This window comes from Crassostrea angulata, chromosome 9 (genome assembly GCF_025612915.1).
Source record: "Crassostrea angulata isolate pt1a10 chromosome 9, ASM2561291v2, whole genome shotgun sequence".
Classification (NCBI taxonomy): domain Eukaryota; kingdom Metazoa; phylum Mollusca; class Bivalvia; order Ostreida; family Ostreidae; genus Magallana; species Magallana angulata.
The window spans coordinates 34,820,482-34,836,709 of NC_069119.1; the positions used below are offsets into that span (position 1 = coordinate 34,820,482).

General features: G+C 38.0%; 2 protein-coding genes and 1 pseudogene across 3 annotated transcripts in view; all 3 read left to right on the top strand.

The window, feature by feature from the left end:
- Positions 1-8,795, top strand: part of LOC128163540 (uncharacterized) — a 40,842-nt pseudogene extending 32,047 nt beyond the window's left edge.
- The window catches only part of LOC128163538 (ras-associated and pleckstrin homology domains-containing protein 1-like), a 188,930-nt gene that overhangs the window by 96,299 nt on the left and 76,403 nt on the right, over positions 1-16,228 (top strand). The window contains exon 1 of one of the 2 annotated variants that reach the window (XM_052827163.1): positions 15,029-15,151. The exons of the other annotated variant lie outside the window; for it this stretch is intronic. The gene's annotated coding sequence lies outside the window, so the exon portion shown is untranslated. Of the gene's footprint in view, positions 1-15,028; positions 15,152-16,228 lie in introns of those variants that run through there. 2 annotated transcript variants of the gene reach the window in all.
- On the top strand, positions 10,243-11,522 carry LOC128163542 (gamma-glutamylaminecyclotransferase-like). Its single transcript, XM_052827172.1, has 3 exons — positions 10,243-10,285; positions 10,743-10,944; positions 11,187-11,522. The coding sequence occupies exons 2-3, from the start codon at positions 10,762-10,764 to the stop codon at positions 11,520-11,522; spliced, it is 519 nt and encodes a 172-aa protein (XP_052683132.1). The 5' UTR covers positions 10,243-10,285; positions 10,743-10,761.

A 16,228-nucleotide genomic window follows, 5' to 3' on the forward strand; every position in this document is an offset into this window, starting at 1 on the left:
AGCAAGTCGTAGGCCACAGTCAAATACTCAACCAGGGTAAGGGGGAAAGCCAGTCATAGGCCACAGTCAAATACTCAGACAGGGTAAGGGGGAAAGCCAGTCATAGGCCACAGTCAAATACTCAGACAGGATAAGGGGGAAAGCCAGTCATAGGCCACAGTCAAATACTCAGACAGGGTAAGGGGGAAAGCAAGTCATAGACCAACTTCAAATCCCCAGCCAGGGTAAGGGGAAAGCCAGTCATAGGCCACAGTCAAATACTCAGACAGGGTAAGGGGGAAAGCCAGTCATAGGCCACAGTCAAATACTTAGCCAGGGTAAGGGGGAAAGCAAGTCATAGGCCACAGTCAAATAATCAGACAGGGTAAAGGGGAAAGCAAGTCATAGACCACAGTCAAATACTCAAACAGGGTAAGGGGGAAAGCCAGTCATAGGCCACAGTCGAATACTCAGCCAAGGTAAGGGGGAAAGCCAGTCATAGGCCACAGTCAAATACTCAGACAGGATAAAGGGGGAAGCCAGTCATAGACCACAGTCAAATACTCAGCCAGGGTAATAGGGAAAACCAGTCATAGGCCACAGTCAAATACTCAGCCAGGGTAATAGGGAAAGCCAGTCATAGGCCACAGTCAAATACTTAGCCAGGGTAAGGGGGAAAGCCAGTCATAGGCCACAGTCAAATACTCAGACAGGGTAAGGGGGAAAGCAAGTCATAGACCACAGTCAAATACTCAGCCAGGGTAAGGGGGAAAGCCAGTCATAGGCCACAGTCAAATACTCAGACAGGATAAGGGGGGAAGCCAGTCATAGACCACAGTCAAATACTCAGACAGGGTAATAGGGAAAACCAGTCATAGGCCACAGTCAAATACTCAGCCAGGGTACGGGGGAAAGCCAGTCATAGGCCACAGTCAAATACTTAGCCAGGGTAAGGGGGAAAGCCAGTCATAGGCCACAGTCAAATACTCAGACAGGGTAAGGGGGAAAGCAAGTCATAGGCCACAGTCAAATACTCAGCCAGGGTAAGGGGGAAAGCCAGTCATAGGTCACAGTCAAATACTCAGCCAGGGTAAGGGGGAAAGCCAGTCATAATCCACAGTCAAAACTTAGCAAGGGAAAGAGGGAAAACCAGTCACAGCCACAGTCAAATACTCAGCCAGGGTAAGGGGGAATGCAAGTCGTAGGCCACAATCAAATACTCAGCCAGGGTAATAGGGAAAACCAGTCATACGCCACAGTCAAATACTCAGCCAGGGTAAGGGGGAAAGCCAGTCATAGGCCACAGTCAAATACTCGGCCAGGGTAAGAGGAAAAGCCGGTCATAGGCCACATTCAAATATTCAGACAGGGTAAGGGGGAAAGCAAGTCATAGACCACAGTCAAATACTCAGCCAGGGTAAGGGGGAAAGCCAGTCATAGGCCACAGTCAAATGCTCAGCCAGGGTAAGGGGAAAGCCAGTCATAATCCACAGTCAAAACTTAGCAAGGGAAAGAGGGAAAACCAGTCACAGCCGCAGTCAAATACTCAGCCAGGGTAAGGGAGAATGCAAGTCGTAGGCCACAATTAAATACTCAGCCAGGGTAATAGGGAAAGCCAGTCATAGGCCACAGTCAAATACTCAGCCAGGGTAAGGGGGAAAGCCAGTCATAGGCCACAGTCAAATACTCGGCCAGGGTAAGAGGAAAAGCCGGTCATAGGCCACATTCAAATACTAAGACAGGGTAAGGGGGAAAGCAAGTCGTAGGCCACAGTCAAATACTCAGCAAGGGTGATAGGGAAAACCATTCGTAGGCCACAGTCAAATACTCAGCCCGGGTAAGGGGGAAAGCCAGCCGTAGGCCACAGTCAAATACTCAGACAGGGTAAGGGGGAAAGCAAGTCATAGACCACAGTCAAATACTCAGCCAGTGTAATAGGGAAAACCAGTCATAGGCCACAGTCAAATACTCAGCCAGGGTAAAGGGGAAAGTCAGTCATAGGCCACAGTCAAATACTTAGCCAGGGTAAGGGGGAAAGCCATTCATAGGCCACAGTCAAATACTCAGACAGGGTAAGGGGGAAAGCAAGTCATAGACCACAGTCAAATGCTCAGCCAGGGTAAGGGGGAAAGCCAGTCATAGGCCACAGTCAAATACTCAGCCAGGGTAAGGAGGAAATCCAGTCATAGGCCACAGTCAAATACTTAGCAAGGGAAAGAGGGAAAACCAGTCACAGCCACAGTCAAATACTCAGCCAGGGTAAGGGGGAATGCAAGTTGTAGGCCACAGTCAAATAATCAGCCAGGGTAATAGGGAAAACCAGTCATAGGCCACAGTCAAATACTCGGCTAGGGTAAGAGGAAAAGCCGGTCATAGGCCACATTCAAATACTCAGCAAGGGTAATAGGGAAAACCATTCGTAGGCCACAGTCAAATACTCAGCCCGGGTAAGGGGGAAAGCCAGTCGTAGGCCACAGTCAAATCCTCAGCCAGTAGAACCAGTATATGTTTATCAGAGAAAGTCATTGAGAATGAGTGATAAGAAAAACACGGTATCATAGAAAGAAAGTGGGTACAAGTTTATCAGAGAAGTTTCTTAATCCCTTTTTTCCCATTTGTGTTTCTCTGAAACTTGGAGAAAGGGGTATAGAATGAAAGAAGGAATAAGAAACAAGCTAAGCAAAAACGATCTGAGAGGTATACAGAGAGAGAGAGAATGAAAGAAAAAAAAGACAATGATATATGTTGTCAGAGAGAGTGGGAGAGGAGAGAGAAAAAACACTTGTCTGAAAGTGTTCTAGAGAGTGAGAAGGAGATAGATAAAGAAATAAAGAGAGAAACAAGATTACATGTTAAACAGAGAAAATCAGAGAAAGAGGAAGAGAGAACAAGAGAGAGATTAAGTTTAGCAATGAAACACTCTCTTTCTGTCTGTCTCTCTCTCTGTCTCTCTCTCTCTCTCTCTCTCTCTCTCTCTCTCTCTCTCTCAGAGAAAGCAAGCATGTATGAAAAGCAAAGAAATTTTGAGAAAGAGGGATAACAGTGTTGTCTCAAAAAATGGAAGTAGAAGTAAGAAATAAAAAAAGTAAAAGGGGGACTGAGGGTCTAGCTTATAGCTAGATTGTGTTTGAAATGCAATAATAGCCAGGTAGTTATTTTAGGTGGGGTGGGGGGCTACTTTGAGTACTTACAGAGACAATGCTTCTGGGATAGAGACTGAAAGAAGGAATGAGAAAGCATGAGTTCAAGCTAAGCAGGAAAAGTCAGAGATATACAGAGAGAGGGAGAGAGAGATTCAAAAAAAAGAGAGACAAGGGCAGATGTTAAGCAGAGAGAGAGAGAGAGAGAGAGAGAGAGAGGGAGAGAGAGAGGAAAGAGAGAGGAAGAATACTTGTCTGGAAAATGTTCTGGAGAATGAGAGAAAGATAGAGATTAAATAAGAGACTACATGTGTAACAGAGAATGTTAGAGAGAGAGAGAGAGAGAGAGAGAGAGAGAGAGAGAGATCAAGTTTTGCAATGAAAGCATGAGTGAAAATTCAGAAAGAACAAATTCTTGTTAAGCAAAGGAAATGGGAAATATAGATAGAGGGAGAAAAGGAATGAAAGAGTAAGGGTACATGTGCATGTATATCAGAGGGTCAAAAAGAGGGATAGGGTGACATGTAGCAGAGGAAATTATTATACTGAGAAAGAAATAAAGAGAGACAACAGGAGTATAGGTCTGAGAAAGAGATTAAATGTTAGAGAGTGAAAAGATATGTGTGAGAGAGAAAGACGCTTGTTTCACAGAGAATGTATCTCATTCCCTCTTCCATAATTTTTCAGTTCAACATGTATGCCTTTTCTCTCTCTCTGTTTCTGTCTTCTCTCTCTCTCTCTCTCTCTATCTCTCTCTCTCTTGTTGAGCAGAGAAAGTCTGGAGATTGGCAGAAAAATATCAGAGAGAAATAAAAATACAAGTAGACATGTATGTTTGTCTCAGAGAGAGAGAGAGAGAGAGAGAGAGAGAGAGAGAGAGAATACATTTTTAGAAGAAAGAGAGAAAAGGAATAGTATATGTATAGCATAGAAAGTCTCAGAGAGAGAGAGAGAGAGAGAGTACATGTTCAACAGTCTTTCACTCCTTCTCCTATTAGTTCTCAGCTAGCATGCATGCTCTCTCTCTCTCTCTCTCTCTCTCTCAGACTTTCTCTGCTAACGGTAACCCTTTACTCTTTTTTTAGATATGTGCTGTTGTTCAGAGAGAGATGGAGTAAATATTAAGTACAAACAGTCACAGAAGAAGGAGAGAGTTAGAGAATGAGCAGAAAAATATTCTAATGAGATCATTAGATTAAAACAGAGAAAGAAAAGCAAGAGTGCATGTTTAACAGAATGTCTAAGTGAGTCATATTTTGGGCCATTTCTTTAACAAGTTGAATGTTTCTGTAACAGGTATATTGATGAATCACTATTTATATGAATCATTATTATCTTTGTAGGAATGATATATTATAACATTAAAGAAACATATTTTAAATGAAAACATTCCTAATAAAATTTGATATTGATATATGGAAAAAATGGTTGACTTCATTTATAACACTATTTTTTTTTATTAAACAGGTTGTGAAATTGAGACCTAGTCCCTCCACACAATGGTAACAGCAAGCACTCCATGTAAAGTACATCAGTGTTCTAAGTGTCCGGGGGACACAGAGTACTATTGTGTATCATGTCCATGTGATCTGTGTCCCCAGTGTAAAGAGAACCATGTAAAAGATCTCCAAACAATAGGCCATTATGTTGTGTCACACCGTGATAAAATCAAATACATCCAATCACAAGAGATATGTGTGAGACATCCTAGCCATGTTTATACACAGTACTGTGAAGCTTGTCATGTTCCTGCCTGTAATTACTGCTAAAAACATAAAAAACACCAGAAGACAGATGTTAGAACAGCCTATAAAACAAAGCGACAAAAACACAGAGGAACCATTCACACCATCAGAAGTGAGGCTCTCTTTTACAGACCTGTTCTCCTGCCACGAATCAAAACTGATTTCAAAACCTGTCACACAGAATTCTCCCTCTATCACTCAGAGATGTTAACAAAGGTCCAGACACTGAAGGATCTCATTGACTATATACAAACTGATTTCATGTGTAATGTGTTCTGTGACTTTAATTTCAAACACAGATGTTTAAAACAGAAGAAAGAAATGATCATACATATTGTCAGCCTACAGAGATATATATACATATATGAACAGAGGAGAGTAATCAGACCGCTACAATTCCTCTCCTCCATAAAGACAGCCCTCCCCCAGATACATCCTACACTCCACACCAGCCAGCTCTCCATGACTGAGTCACTCAACAAGGAGGATGTGATGGAATCACTGAGTGCAATCCAAATCACAGAGAGAGGAAACCGACGCGTAGGAAACCAGTGTCTGCTGAAACTGACGTCTGGTGCTGAGTTCCATCAATCTCTCACAGTGACAGGTGTTGGTTGTTGTTCACACATTTCCTGTGTGACATCAGACCGGGTCTGGGTCAGTGATGATGAAAACAATCTTATCTTGACAGACACAACAGGTGTCACTCTACATCGTGTGGAGCATTCATGTAGTGATTGTAAAGGATCACACATAGTGAACAGTGAGAGTGAACTGATTTATATAGATGAGGATTATAACATCAACAAACTGTCAAAGGATATGAAAACAACCACCACATTTATAGTGACAACAGACTCTACATGGGAACCACAGTGTGTGTACTGGTCCCCGTCCACTTGGGATCTACTGGTCGGGATGTGTTATATACATACACGGACAGTAACAGACAAGGTAACCAGGTACAACCAGAGTGGACAACTCACACAAACCATACAACACGACAACACAGGACGGGAACTGTATAGTAAACCTAACCATATAACAGAGAACAACAATGGGGATGTCGTGGTGTCTGACTATAGAGCTGTAGAGGTGACAGAGCGTGGAGGAAGACATCGTTTCTCCTACACAGGACATCCACCAGGATTAGGACTATGGCCACGTGGAATCTGTACTGACGCGCTGTCACACATCCTGGTGTGTGATGGTACAACCAACACAGTACAGATGTTGGATCAGGACGGTCATTTCCTGTCCCATCTACTGAAAAAATCACAAGAGATGGGTGAATCATGGGGCCTGAGTTATGATGTCAACACTCACCGTCTCTGGGTCGGATCACTGTACAAAAACAAGGTATGTGTCTACAGGTATATCACTAGACAGGACGATCTGACAGGTGAGTCTGAGTCATTTTCATTGATGTAGTATATATGTGTTAGGTATCATACAGGTTTCAATGAAATCTAAGTATACCTTAATTATTTTTGTTATATCACAGAAGTCATATTAAATTGTGAATTCAATTTATATCTATTTCATTGTGGTTGTAATTCATACTTTAGTTACATATCCGTGTAATTGTTATTCAATATTGCCTGTATGTACATGTTACCATATGTAGTTTATTACAGTTACTCAAACTTATTTAGATAAGAAGATGCAAACATTATCATGGTTATGAAATTAAAATATACCAGAGAAATTCATTTAAAGTATTTAAACAAGTTTGATAATTACTTTAATCAGAGTATTTGATTAACTTAATCTACTCCTTGTAACAATACATAATTAAAACTCTGTTTGATGTTTGTAGATCAAAGTAGTGTGATGGAGTCACTGAGTGGAATTCCAACCCCAGGGACAGAAAAACCACAGCAAGGAAACCAGTGTCTGCTGAAACTGATCTCTCCTCCCAAGTTACTTCTATCTCTCACAGTGACAGGTATTAATCGTTGTTATCACATTTCCTGTGTGACATCAGACCGGGTCTGGGTCAGTGATTGGGACAATCTCATCTTGACAGACACAACAGGTGTTCCTCTACATCGTGTAGAGGATTTATGGAGTGATTTATGTTGTGGACCACACACAATGAACAGTGAGAGTGAACTGATTCATATAGATAGGAATTACAACATCAACTAACTGTCAAAGGATATGAAAACAACCACCACATATATAGAGACAACAGACTTCACATGGAGACCACAGTGTGTGTACTGGTCCCCGTCCACTGGGGATCTACTGATCGGGATGTGTTATAAAAATGCAAAAAAAGGCAAGGTAACTTGGGAACCACAGTGTGTGTACTGGTCCCCTTCCACTTGGGATCTACTGGACGGGATTTGTTATATACATAGACAGACAGTAACAGGCAAGGTAACCAGGAACAACCAGAGCGGACAACTCACACAAACCATACAGCACGACAACACAGGACGGGGACTGTATAGAGAACCTATCTACATGTATATATCAGAGAACAACAATGGAGATGTCGTGGTGTCTGACTCGTACGGTGCTGTTGTGGTGACAGAGCGAGGAGGAAGACGTCGTTTCTCCTACACAGGACATCCATCAGGATCAGGACTATGGCCACGTGGAATCTGTACTGACGCGCTGTCACACATCCTGGTGTGTGATTGGAAAACCAACACAGTACAGATGTTAGATAAGGACGGTCAGTTCCTGTCACATCTACTGACAAAATCACAAGAGATGGGTGAACCACGGAGCCTGAGTTATGATGTCAACACTCACCGTCTCTGGGTCGGATCAAGTGACAACAACAAGGTGTGTGTCTACAGGTATATCACCAGACAGGACACTCTGACAGGTATGTCTGAGTCATTATCATTCACATTAATTAGATATAGATAACTAAGACACAGAGTCCATGTTAATTATCAATCAATAAGATACATGTAAGACTTGTTTATCTGTGTGGTTGTTTATCAATATGAAGAGCTCATTGTTACAGGGTTAGCTGTATCTACCAGTCATTTGAATTAATTGTTTATCTAAAATAAATAAAATTAAAGTGCACTTTTTCATTAATTGGAGGTACAGTCACATGCCAATGTATTTAGTTAATTAAAATACATGTCATTGATATTAATTAAGCATATATATTTATAGTGACACAGGTCTTTGTAATTTGTCGTGTTACAAGTATAGAGATTGAATTGATTTAATCACTTAGATAACTATTCAAGCATGTGTCAATGTGAGTAGTTTAAATTTATTTGTAGATGTAGTTCTGTCTTGCATATACTGTACGCTATTAATGAACAGCTAATTAATGCCTTGTTGTAGATGAACACAGACCATGTCCTGATGAATACCAGCTGTAGAATGGAGATAGCTTCGATATTGACAGGTTGTAAGTGTTTGTGTACAAATCTAGTCTGCTCTCAAAACCACACATGTTGTTTGTCACTTTGTTCAACATCTGCAGCTGAAAATGTCCTGTGTATAATTCGCATGGACTGTAATACTGACTCCTGTTTATTTCACACTTTGTGATCATCCAAACATGGCTGTCTGTTGCTGTATGTAGAATTAAATGTAATATGGAAAGCAGATACAAATGAAATAATAATAAATAAAAAATTGATTAATAATACTTCGTGTTTATATTTATATTTTTTTTCACTATTAGATATTAGGAATGCTATTAAATACAAACATTGTGGATACCTGGCCATGGTTTTCCATTTTAAGTATCTAACACAGTTTATAGTGGAATCAGACAAAATATTCATAAAGAGACATATAGCGGCATCGTATTAAGTGATGTAACGGACCGTGTGTTTATAGCTCTACACAAACTTATTCAGTGATGTAACGGACCGTGTGTTTATAGCTCTACACAAACTTATTCAGTGATGTAACGGACCGTGTGTTTATAGCTCTACGCATACTTATTCAGTGATGTAACGGACCATATGTTTATAGCTCTACACAAACCTATTCAGTGATGTTACGGACCGTGTGTTTATAGCTCTACACAAACTTATTCAGTGATGTAACGGACCGTGTGTTTATAGCTCTACGCATACTTATTCAGTGATGTAACGGACCGTGTGTTTATAGCTCTACACAAACTTATTCAGTGATGTAATGGACCGTGTGTTTATAGCTCTACACAAACTTATTCTATGATGTAACGGACCGTGTGTTTATAACTCTACACAAACCTATTCAGTGATGTAACGGACCGTGTGTTTATAGCTCTACACAAACTTATTCAGTGATGTAACGGACCGTTTGTTTATAGCTCTACACAAACTTATTCAGTGATGTAACGGACCGTGTGTTTATAGCTCTACACAAACCTATTCAGTGATGTAACGGACCGTGTGTTTATAGCTTAACTCAAACTTATTCATGATGTTTGTACAGGTGCTTGAGGACAGGACCACTACCCCCCCCCCCCCCCATTTTCCGTTAATTTTTGGGAGTTGATTTTAATCAACTCTCCTATGCAGTCACTCTGGCAAACCGAAAGTGAAACAGTGTTTGGACCTAAGCACAAATCATCACCGCTGACATGTCTTAGTTCTTTAATATAATAGAAAAATTCGACGTAATTTTTGCTGAAGCATTTTTTTTTCAAGGAAACTTATCTATAAACACTTTGAAAATAGTAAGATGTTATATAATACGAACAATTTAGATATTTATGTAGTCTCGTGTATTCCTGCGCCAGAGTTTAAAACAGTCTCGTTCAACCAGACGCTCGGCTGTCTCCGTAAATCTCCGACAAACAGAGAGGCTCTCTTGCTTGTCGGAGTTTAACGGAGACAGCCGAGCGTCTGGTTGAACCAGACTGGAGTTCAATATCAATAGTGCTTGGATCCATACAATTTTTAGAATTGTTTCGATTACTAATACAAAGTTTGAAATCTTCAAAATCTTTGAATATTACACAACATGATTCATATGGGGTTTCTCTAAATTCTTGTCTGAAAAGTCTAATTAAAATTCATATTATAAAAAAGTGCGTAATTTAAATACAGACTAGAAACTAATTGCCACGCAAGATAAGTTGATTTTAAAATATATGATAATCGATAAAATCAACTCCCGTCAGTACTTCAGTACTTTGATTAGATACTGAAAATGGAACATTTTGTGTAAATGAATTTACGGAATTTCTATCAAAAAAGTCAAATACCACGGGGTTTTTTTGTGTCATGATATCGTTTGAAGAGAGTTGCGATACCTTTATCTAATTTTTACCTCTGCCGAATCCACTACTTTAACAGAAAGCTGAATTAAATTCAAGGTAAGTGTGTACAAACATGTACCAAGGTACTAATGACTGTGAAGTACTAAGTATATAATTCGTTGTTTTGGCACACACACTTCGCCGTACTAAGCCAGAGGATTGGGGGCGATATCAGTCATAAGGTATGAATATCGATTGATTTTATATGAACGTTTATTGAGTAAATTCATAAAACTATTCTTCCCTAGATTCTGATATGATAGTTATTAACAATTATCTAATTATCATTAGACACGCATATTTTACTTATAAAACTGTATCTGTCTAACTGACCCAGTGGCATATATATATTATATCATTAGCTATGTGGTACAGGTATGTAACTACATGTAATCTGTCCTGAAAAATTTAATCATTTTATTTTCAAAACTGATTTTTATACATAGTTTCCCCTTTATGACATTTAGTGTATACGATATACGAACGTATTGTTTTATGGTTTGCGTTTTAAATATATATGATTTCCATATAGTGACCTAACTTAAGTGTTTTGTTATGGAAGCTTATTTTTGCAAGAAACGTCTGAAATAAAAATCTTAAAAGCTTTTTTTTTCTTTTTTTTTTATACATAATTTTAAGTCCTGAGAAACCCACCTTGATGAACAGAATATTTGTTTACGGAACATTGAAAAATGGTCAGCCAAATCACTTCCGTTTGATGGATCCTGGTACAGGCACCACTTTATTCGTCGGTGTCGGACAGACCGTTGAGAAGTACCCGCTGGTGATTGAGAGATCCTGGAATATGCCTTGTCTCTTACACGAGCCAGGAACTGGATGGGTAAGAAATGCGTCATTGTACATAGTTTTCCCTCTAATTATAATTGCTGAGTACTAGTATTCTGAGCGTATTAATACAAAACCCTGAATTTTATTAATTTGCCTTTAAAGTAGAATGATGTCAATTTTGATGCAAACACACGCGAGCTACAAATAGATATACAATATCTTAATTTCTGTTTCCATTGGTTTTAGCTTAATTGATTAGCGGGAATATCTAGTTTTAAAACTTTCCCTTTTTAGCATGTAAAGGGTGAAATCTATGACGTGGATGATGAGAAAATGAAGTTCCTGGATTACTTTGAAGATCACCCTGAAATGTACACACGCACCGTGATATTGGCGGAGTACACAAACTCAAAAGATGCACAGTGTAGCGATCCAGATTCCCAGTCGAGCGCGCCGAAATCCAAAGAACACCAACCGAACACCCGCTCCGAGTGTTGGTGCTATTTTTATAACGACCGTGATTCTGTGCGTGACCTTCCTCACATTTATGTATATGACTCTAAGGGAGACCATGGCTTGGAGTATGACGCCAGTATTGATGCAGAATTTGTTAAGGATAAAAAATCATAGTAAAGTGAAGAAAACTATTGTGTTGGTTTTTGTTTTGTTTTTATTGACATGGGCGGCAAAAATTATAACGTTTTATGTAAGCATTGACGAACACCTGAACTTATATATTTCATTTTTTTAAAAACATTTTTTCGACTCTCTCTCTCTCTCTCTCTCTCTCTCTCTCTCTCTCTCTCTCTCTCTCTCTCTCTGTTTTACATTAATGAGTAAGAACTCCTGAGTATACATAAATCTGAATCAACTTTATTTCAATTCATACATAAAATGTATACGTACTACAGAAAGTAAATTCCTGTCTCATTTTGAAACAATTACATGTATATGGTAATTTCTGGTTTATTTTATATTCGTATAATTTTGTCCTATGCACAGGCATGCATACTTGTGTAGAATATTACGAAACGTGTGTAGAATATGGATAATGTTATTAGCTATTCTTACATTTTATATAGGTTCATGTAAATACACCCCCATCCTATGATTTTATTTGGATTACATGTATCGTGTCCCAGTACAATTATCTTTTTTCTTATCATTTTGATAGGGACATTTTGAAGAAAAGATAGATTAAGACAAAAGAGGATGACAAACTATAACACCGCTATAAACAGATTTTTTATGATGGGGCACTTAAATTTTGTCGCATATATTTTATCGAATTAATCAAACTTAAAATGGCATGGTCACGATTTTGGTAAAATACTATTTTTCTGATTTTATCAGTTACAATGCTTTAATAAGGAGTATTTTCTGGTTTTCGACTTGTTAAACGTAAATATGATTAATTGTGCATTAAATCAAGATGAAAGGAAATTAAAATAGTATATTTTTCTTTCTTTTTTATTATCATACAACTTGGCATAGAAAAAGTAATCAATGTTAAGAATCTAACAAGGACTATATTTTTTGCGTAATATTGGCGTAGGAAAATATCACGTTTCGCAATTCAGAATTGCTGCAAATTGATGAGTCTGTTTTAGCATTTTAAAAACAATAACATTAATGTTGGATTTTTTCACTAATGTGAACTAATGATATGATACTTGGGTTTCAGAATATATTTTTAAAATATGATTTGCCTATCAAATTACATTTTTATAGGCTTTTTGTAGCTCCCACTCCATATATTGATTTTTGTGAAAAAATCACTAAAATCAGTTTTTCTCTCTTATTAAATGGTCAATATATTAGCTTTCCTGTCATTTTATATCTTTATATAATGTCTTCATTATACAGAAAAAACAGAAATATTTTATTATAGGAAGCATAAAAAAATAATCAAAATTTCTTCAAAATTTAAGAAAATTAGAGGAAATGCGGGCTAACCAGTATCAATTTTAGTATAATTATTTATTCCAATTTAGTAGTATAAGCTGATAGACATTCTGATATTCTATCATGATTTCAATGAAGAATAAAATCTTCAAATCTTAAACAAATGTCTACAGAACTACAAAGAGCTACACTTATTTTTTATCATCCTTTAAGTTGAGGAAAAAGGTAGTGACCTTGACCTGACCTTTATGCGAAAATATAAAGGTCAAATTTAATTAAACTGATTGAATCATTTGGTAATATGATCTGTTTGACTGTGTCAAAATTTCATGAATTTCTTATTATAAGAAGTATGTTTGATAATGAGAAGACTCCTTCCTTAAGATTGCATTTCTATTGATCAAATGAAATTTGAGAGTCGGTCGTAAAGTTATAAGCACGATAAAGGGCTCAAAAGTTTTGGTGCGTAAACAAGTCTCGTGCCCTGTATTTGTTTAGATATGTTTGATATACTACTAAACAACCATTTTCAAGCTGATTTGTCTATCTTCTTATTCATATTAGACCATACAGAAACAGTTTCTAACGTTAAACACGTGCACGTTAATTTTAGGTCTAAAATTGGAATTTTCAATTCAGCGTTCAAAAAAGTGAACAAAGGTTCTACTCTCAGAATGCTTATTGATTTAAGTTATCTGCAATATCACTTGTTCCTATTTTGATTCAATTATAAACTTCTAATTACGTGAAAAAAATATTCACATTAAAAACCAATTCCTTTTTTCAATTTTTTTTCGATCTTTCACATTACCACAAACATTCGACTTCACTAATTTAATATAGTAATGAACAGTTTCTAAGCGCAACTCCTCGCAAACCTCTAAACGGAATTAAATAAAGCCTTGTAGGTTTGACATAACGTGTAAATGTGCATAATACCAGTTATTACTAATTCCATAATTTTTTGCGAGTTCTTGCACATTTCAATAATTCTATTTTTTATTGTTGTTAATAAGTATAAACGTGCATGCTTGCAGGAAAATTAGAGATGACAGATTTTGGAGGAGTTATGCCCCTTTTAAAATCAAAACATTTTGTTTATAAAATACATATTCTGCTTTTTATAGATGATGAGTCATCATATTGAGGAAGATTTCACAATGCTCTGAAAAATATTTTGATCCATTATTGTTTTCTTGTTCTTTTGTAAACTGCACAGAGTCTAGTAAAAAAGATACAACTACATAGTAAGATGTATTTTATTCACTTTCATATACTAGTACATCAAATGTGAATCATAAAATTAATGAGATTATTTTGGAAAAAACATAACATGAAGCGCAAAAATGCAGTATCTGTGCACACAAAAAACTGTACCACTGAAAAAGAAGCTGTTTGTACTTCAGTTCTACATGTACCAACATTAAATTGGCTTATTTCATAGCAAAGAATTGTAGGATCTGTAATTCGCTTATAACTCAACGAAGGACACTTACATTTCAGTTGCCTATTAAAGATGCCTTACAGAAGTATTATAAACTTTAAAATCGGAAAAATAACTTTTGACCAAAATCGTGACAATGCCTCTTTAACTTAATCTCAACATAACTTTTACAGATGACCAAAATTGTTATATTTTGAAGTTTTTTTCTCCAGGCCATAGGCGTCGGAACCGGGGGGGGGGGGGCGGCTAAGGGGGGCTTAGCCCCCCCCCCCACCCCACCTTTTTTGCAAAGTTAGACTTAACCATTAGGCATATAGCATCATAGGGGGTTTAGCCCCCCCCCCCCCCCCACTTTTTCTAGCCGGTAATGTAATTGTTCCTAAATTCACCTTGAATTGAAAGATTGAGAAGTTGGAGAAATAGGCATACTAGCCCCCCCCCCCCCCCCCCCACGGATTAGGAATTTAATGTTTGGGGGGAAAATTTTGGGTATGGAAAGTAAAGGTTTACCCCCCCCCCCCCCTCCGGATTGGGAGTTTCATGATTTTGGGAAATATATTTTTCCTCAATATTTCTGAGGATTAGTCTAGCCCCCCCCCCCCCCCACTTTCAATTTGCTTCCGACGCCAGTGCAGGCCCTTACTAGTAAATTAAAAAAGGGGCAATATCCCTACGTGGACCTCAATGCATCATATTAAAAATGCTAATTTTATTCTGGGTCAAGAGTTATAACTTCCGGTTTAGATGCAGCATGCTGCACGGGATTCAGAAAAGCAAGGGGTATACCCTGAAGACCCAAAACCCACATGCCGCTGGTAACATGATTTAGTACATCTAACCAGGTCTAGGAAATGCCAAAGTGTCTTAAAAAACTTTATGATCAAGATGCAAGATAAGCCTGCAAAACTATGTAAGTGACGCGATCATGTTACTCCTTTGAACAGCATCTTCACCAGATCTTGGTGTGAATTTAAACTTGCATTCATGTACACGTTACTTTGTTATTTTACAGTCTTCAGCGAATGTCACAGCACCATTATTAAGAAGTCTTTGCTATGGAATCGCGCTGTCTTCATGCACACACAGCATGACTGTACGTCGTAAACAAAGCGCACTAACTCCTGCAGGCTTATTTTATCGGCTCCATGCAAATCATGCAAATTGATATGAAAGAAGTTGAAATTTTTATTTAGTTTATTGTTTTGGGTTTATTTTATTTTAATTTTGAAAAGGGGAGGGGGGGGGGGCTTTTCAAAATTTAATTAAAATAAACACAAAACAATAAACTAAAAAAAAATTTCAACTTTCATTTCAATTTCAATTAACTATTATAATTATATAAATTTAGAAAATATATTAATCAATTTACCATTCTGACCAGATAACACTGAACTTGTAAGAAGCTATATACAGAGGAGTCGATCATTGATAATGCTGTCAAATTATCCAACAACAGTTTGTTTTGCTATCAGTCTGTTTATCCATTAAGTCAATATTGATCTCCTGGGTTACTTTTAAATCCGCTGGTCCCCCTTTGTCCATCAATTGTACAGCACCACAGACAAGTCATTCTGACAAAAGAAAGATCAGTTTATCGAAAGATAAGGTCATGGACACCCAAGGTCAAGTACTTCCAGGCCACTGACCATCTGCTTAAATTTTGTCAGTCTATTCTCACCCTGGGTCCACAGATAAAAAATGGTAATCAGATCTTGCCAATATTTAAAGGCCGGGCCTACCTGGGACTTTTGGTTGGGGATCAAATTACATTAATTTCTCTTTTTCTCTCTCTTTCTCTCTCCCTCCCTCCCCTTCCCTCAATAAATATACAGGCTTTCACAATATCGTAGAATATGCTTTATTATATAAATAGTGCCTGTTTGGGAGGGTAACAGTTGAAATTGACACCCCGAGAAAACCATTGTCAACCGACGCGAAGCGTCGGTTGACAATGGTTTTCTCGGGGTGTCAATTTCAACTGTTATCC

Bases quoted from the DNA above. Each gene is read 5' to 3' on its own strand.
- LOC128163542 (XM_052827172.1), top strand. From the start codon at position 10,762: ATGAACAGAATATTTGTTTACGGAACATTGAAAAATGGTCAGCCAAAT. The intron at 10,945-11,186 runs GTAAGAAATGCG...TTCCCTTTTTAG, and splicing joins ACGAGCCAGGAACTGGATGG to CATGTAAAGGGTGAAATCTA.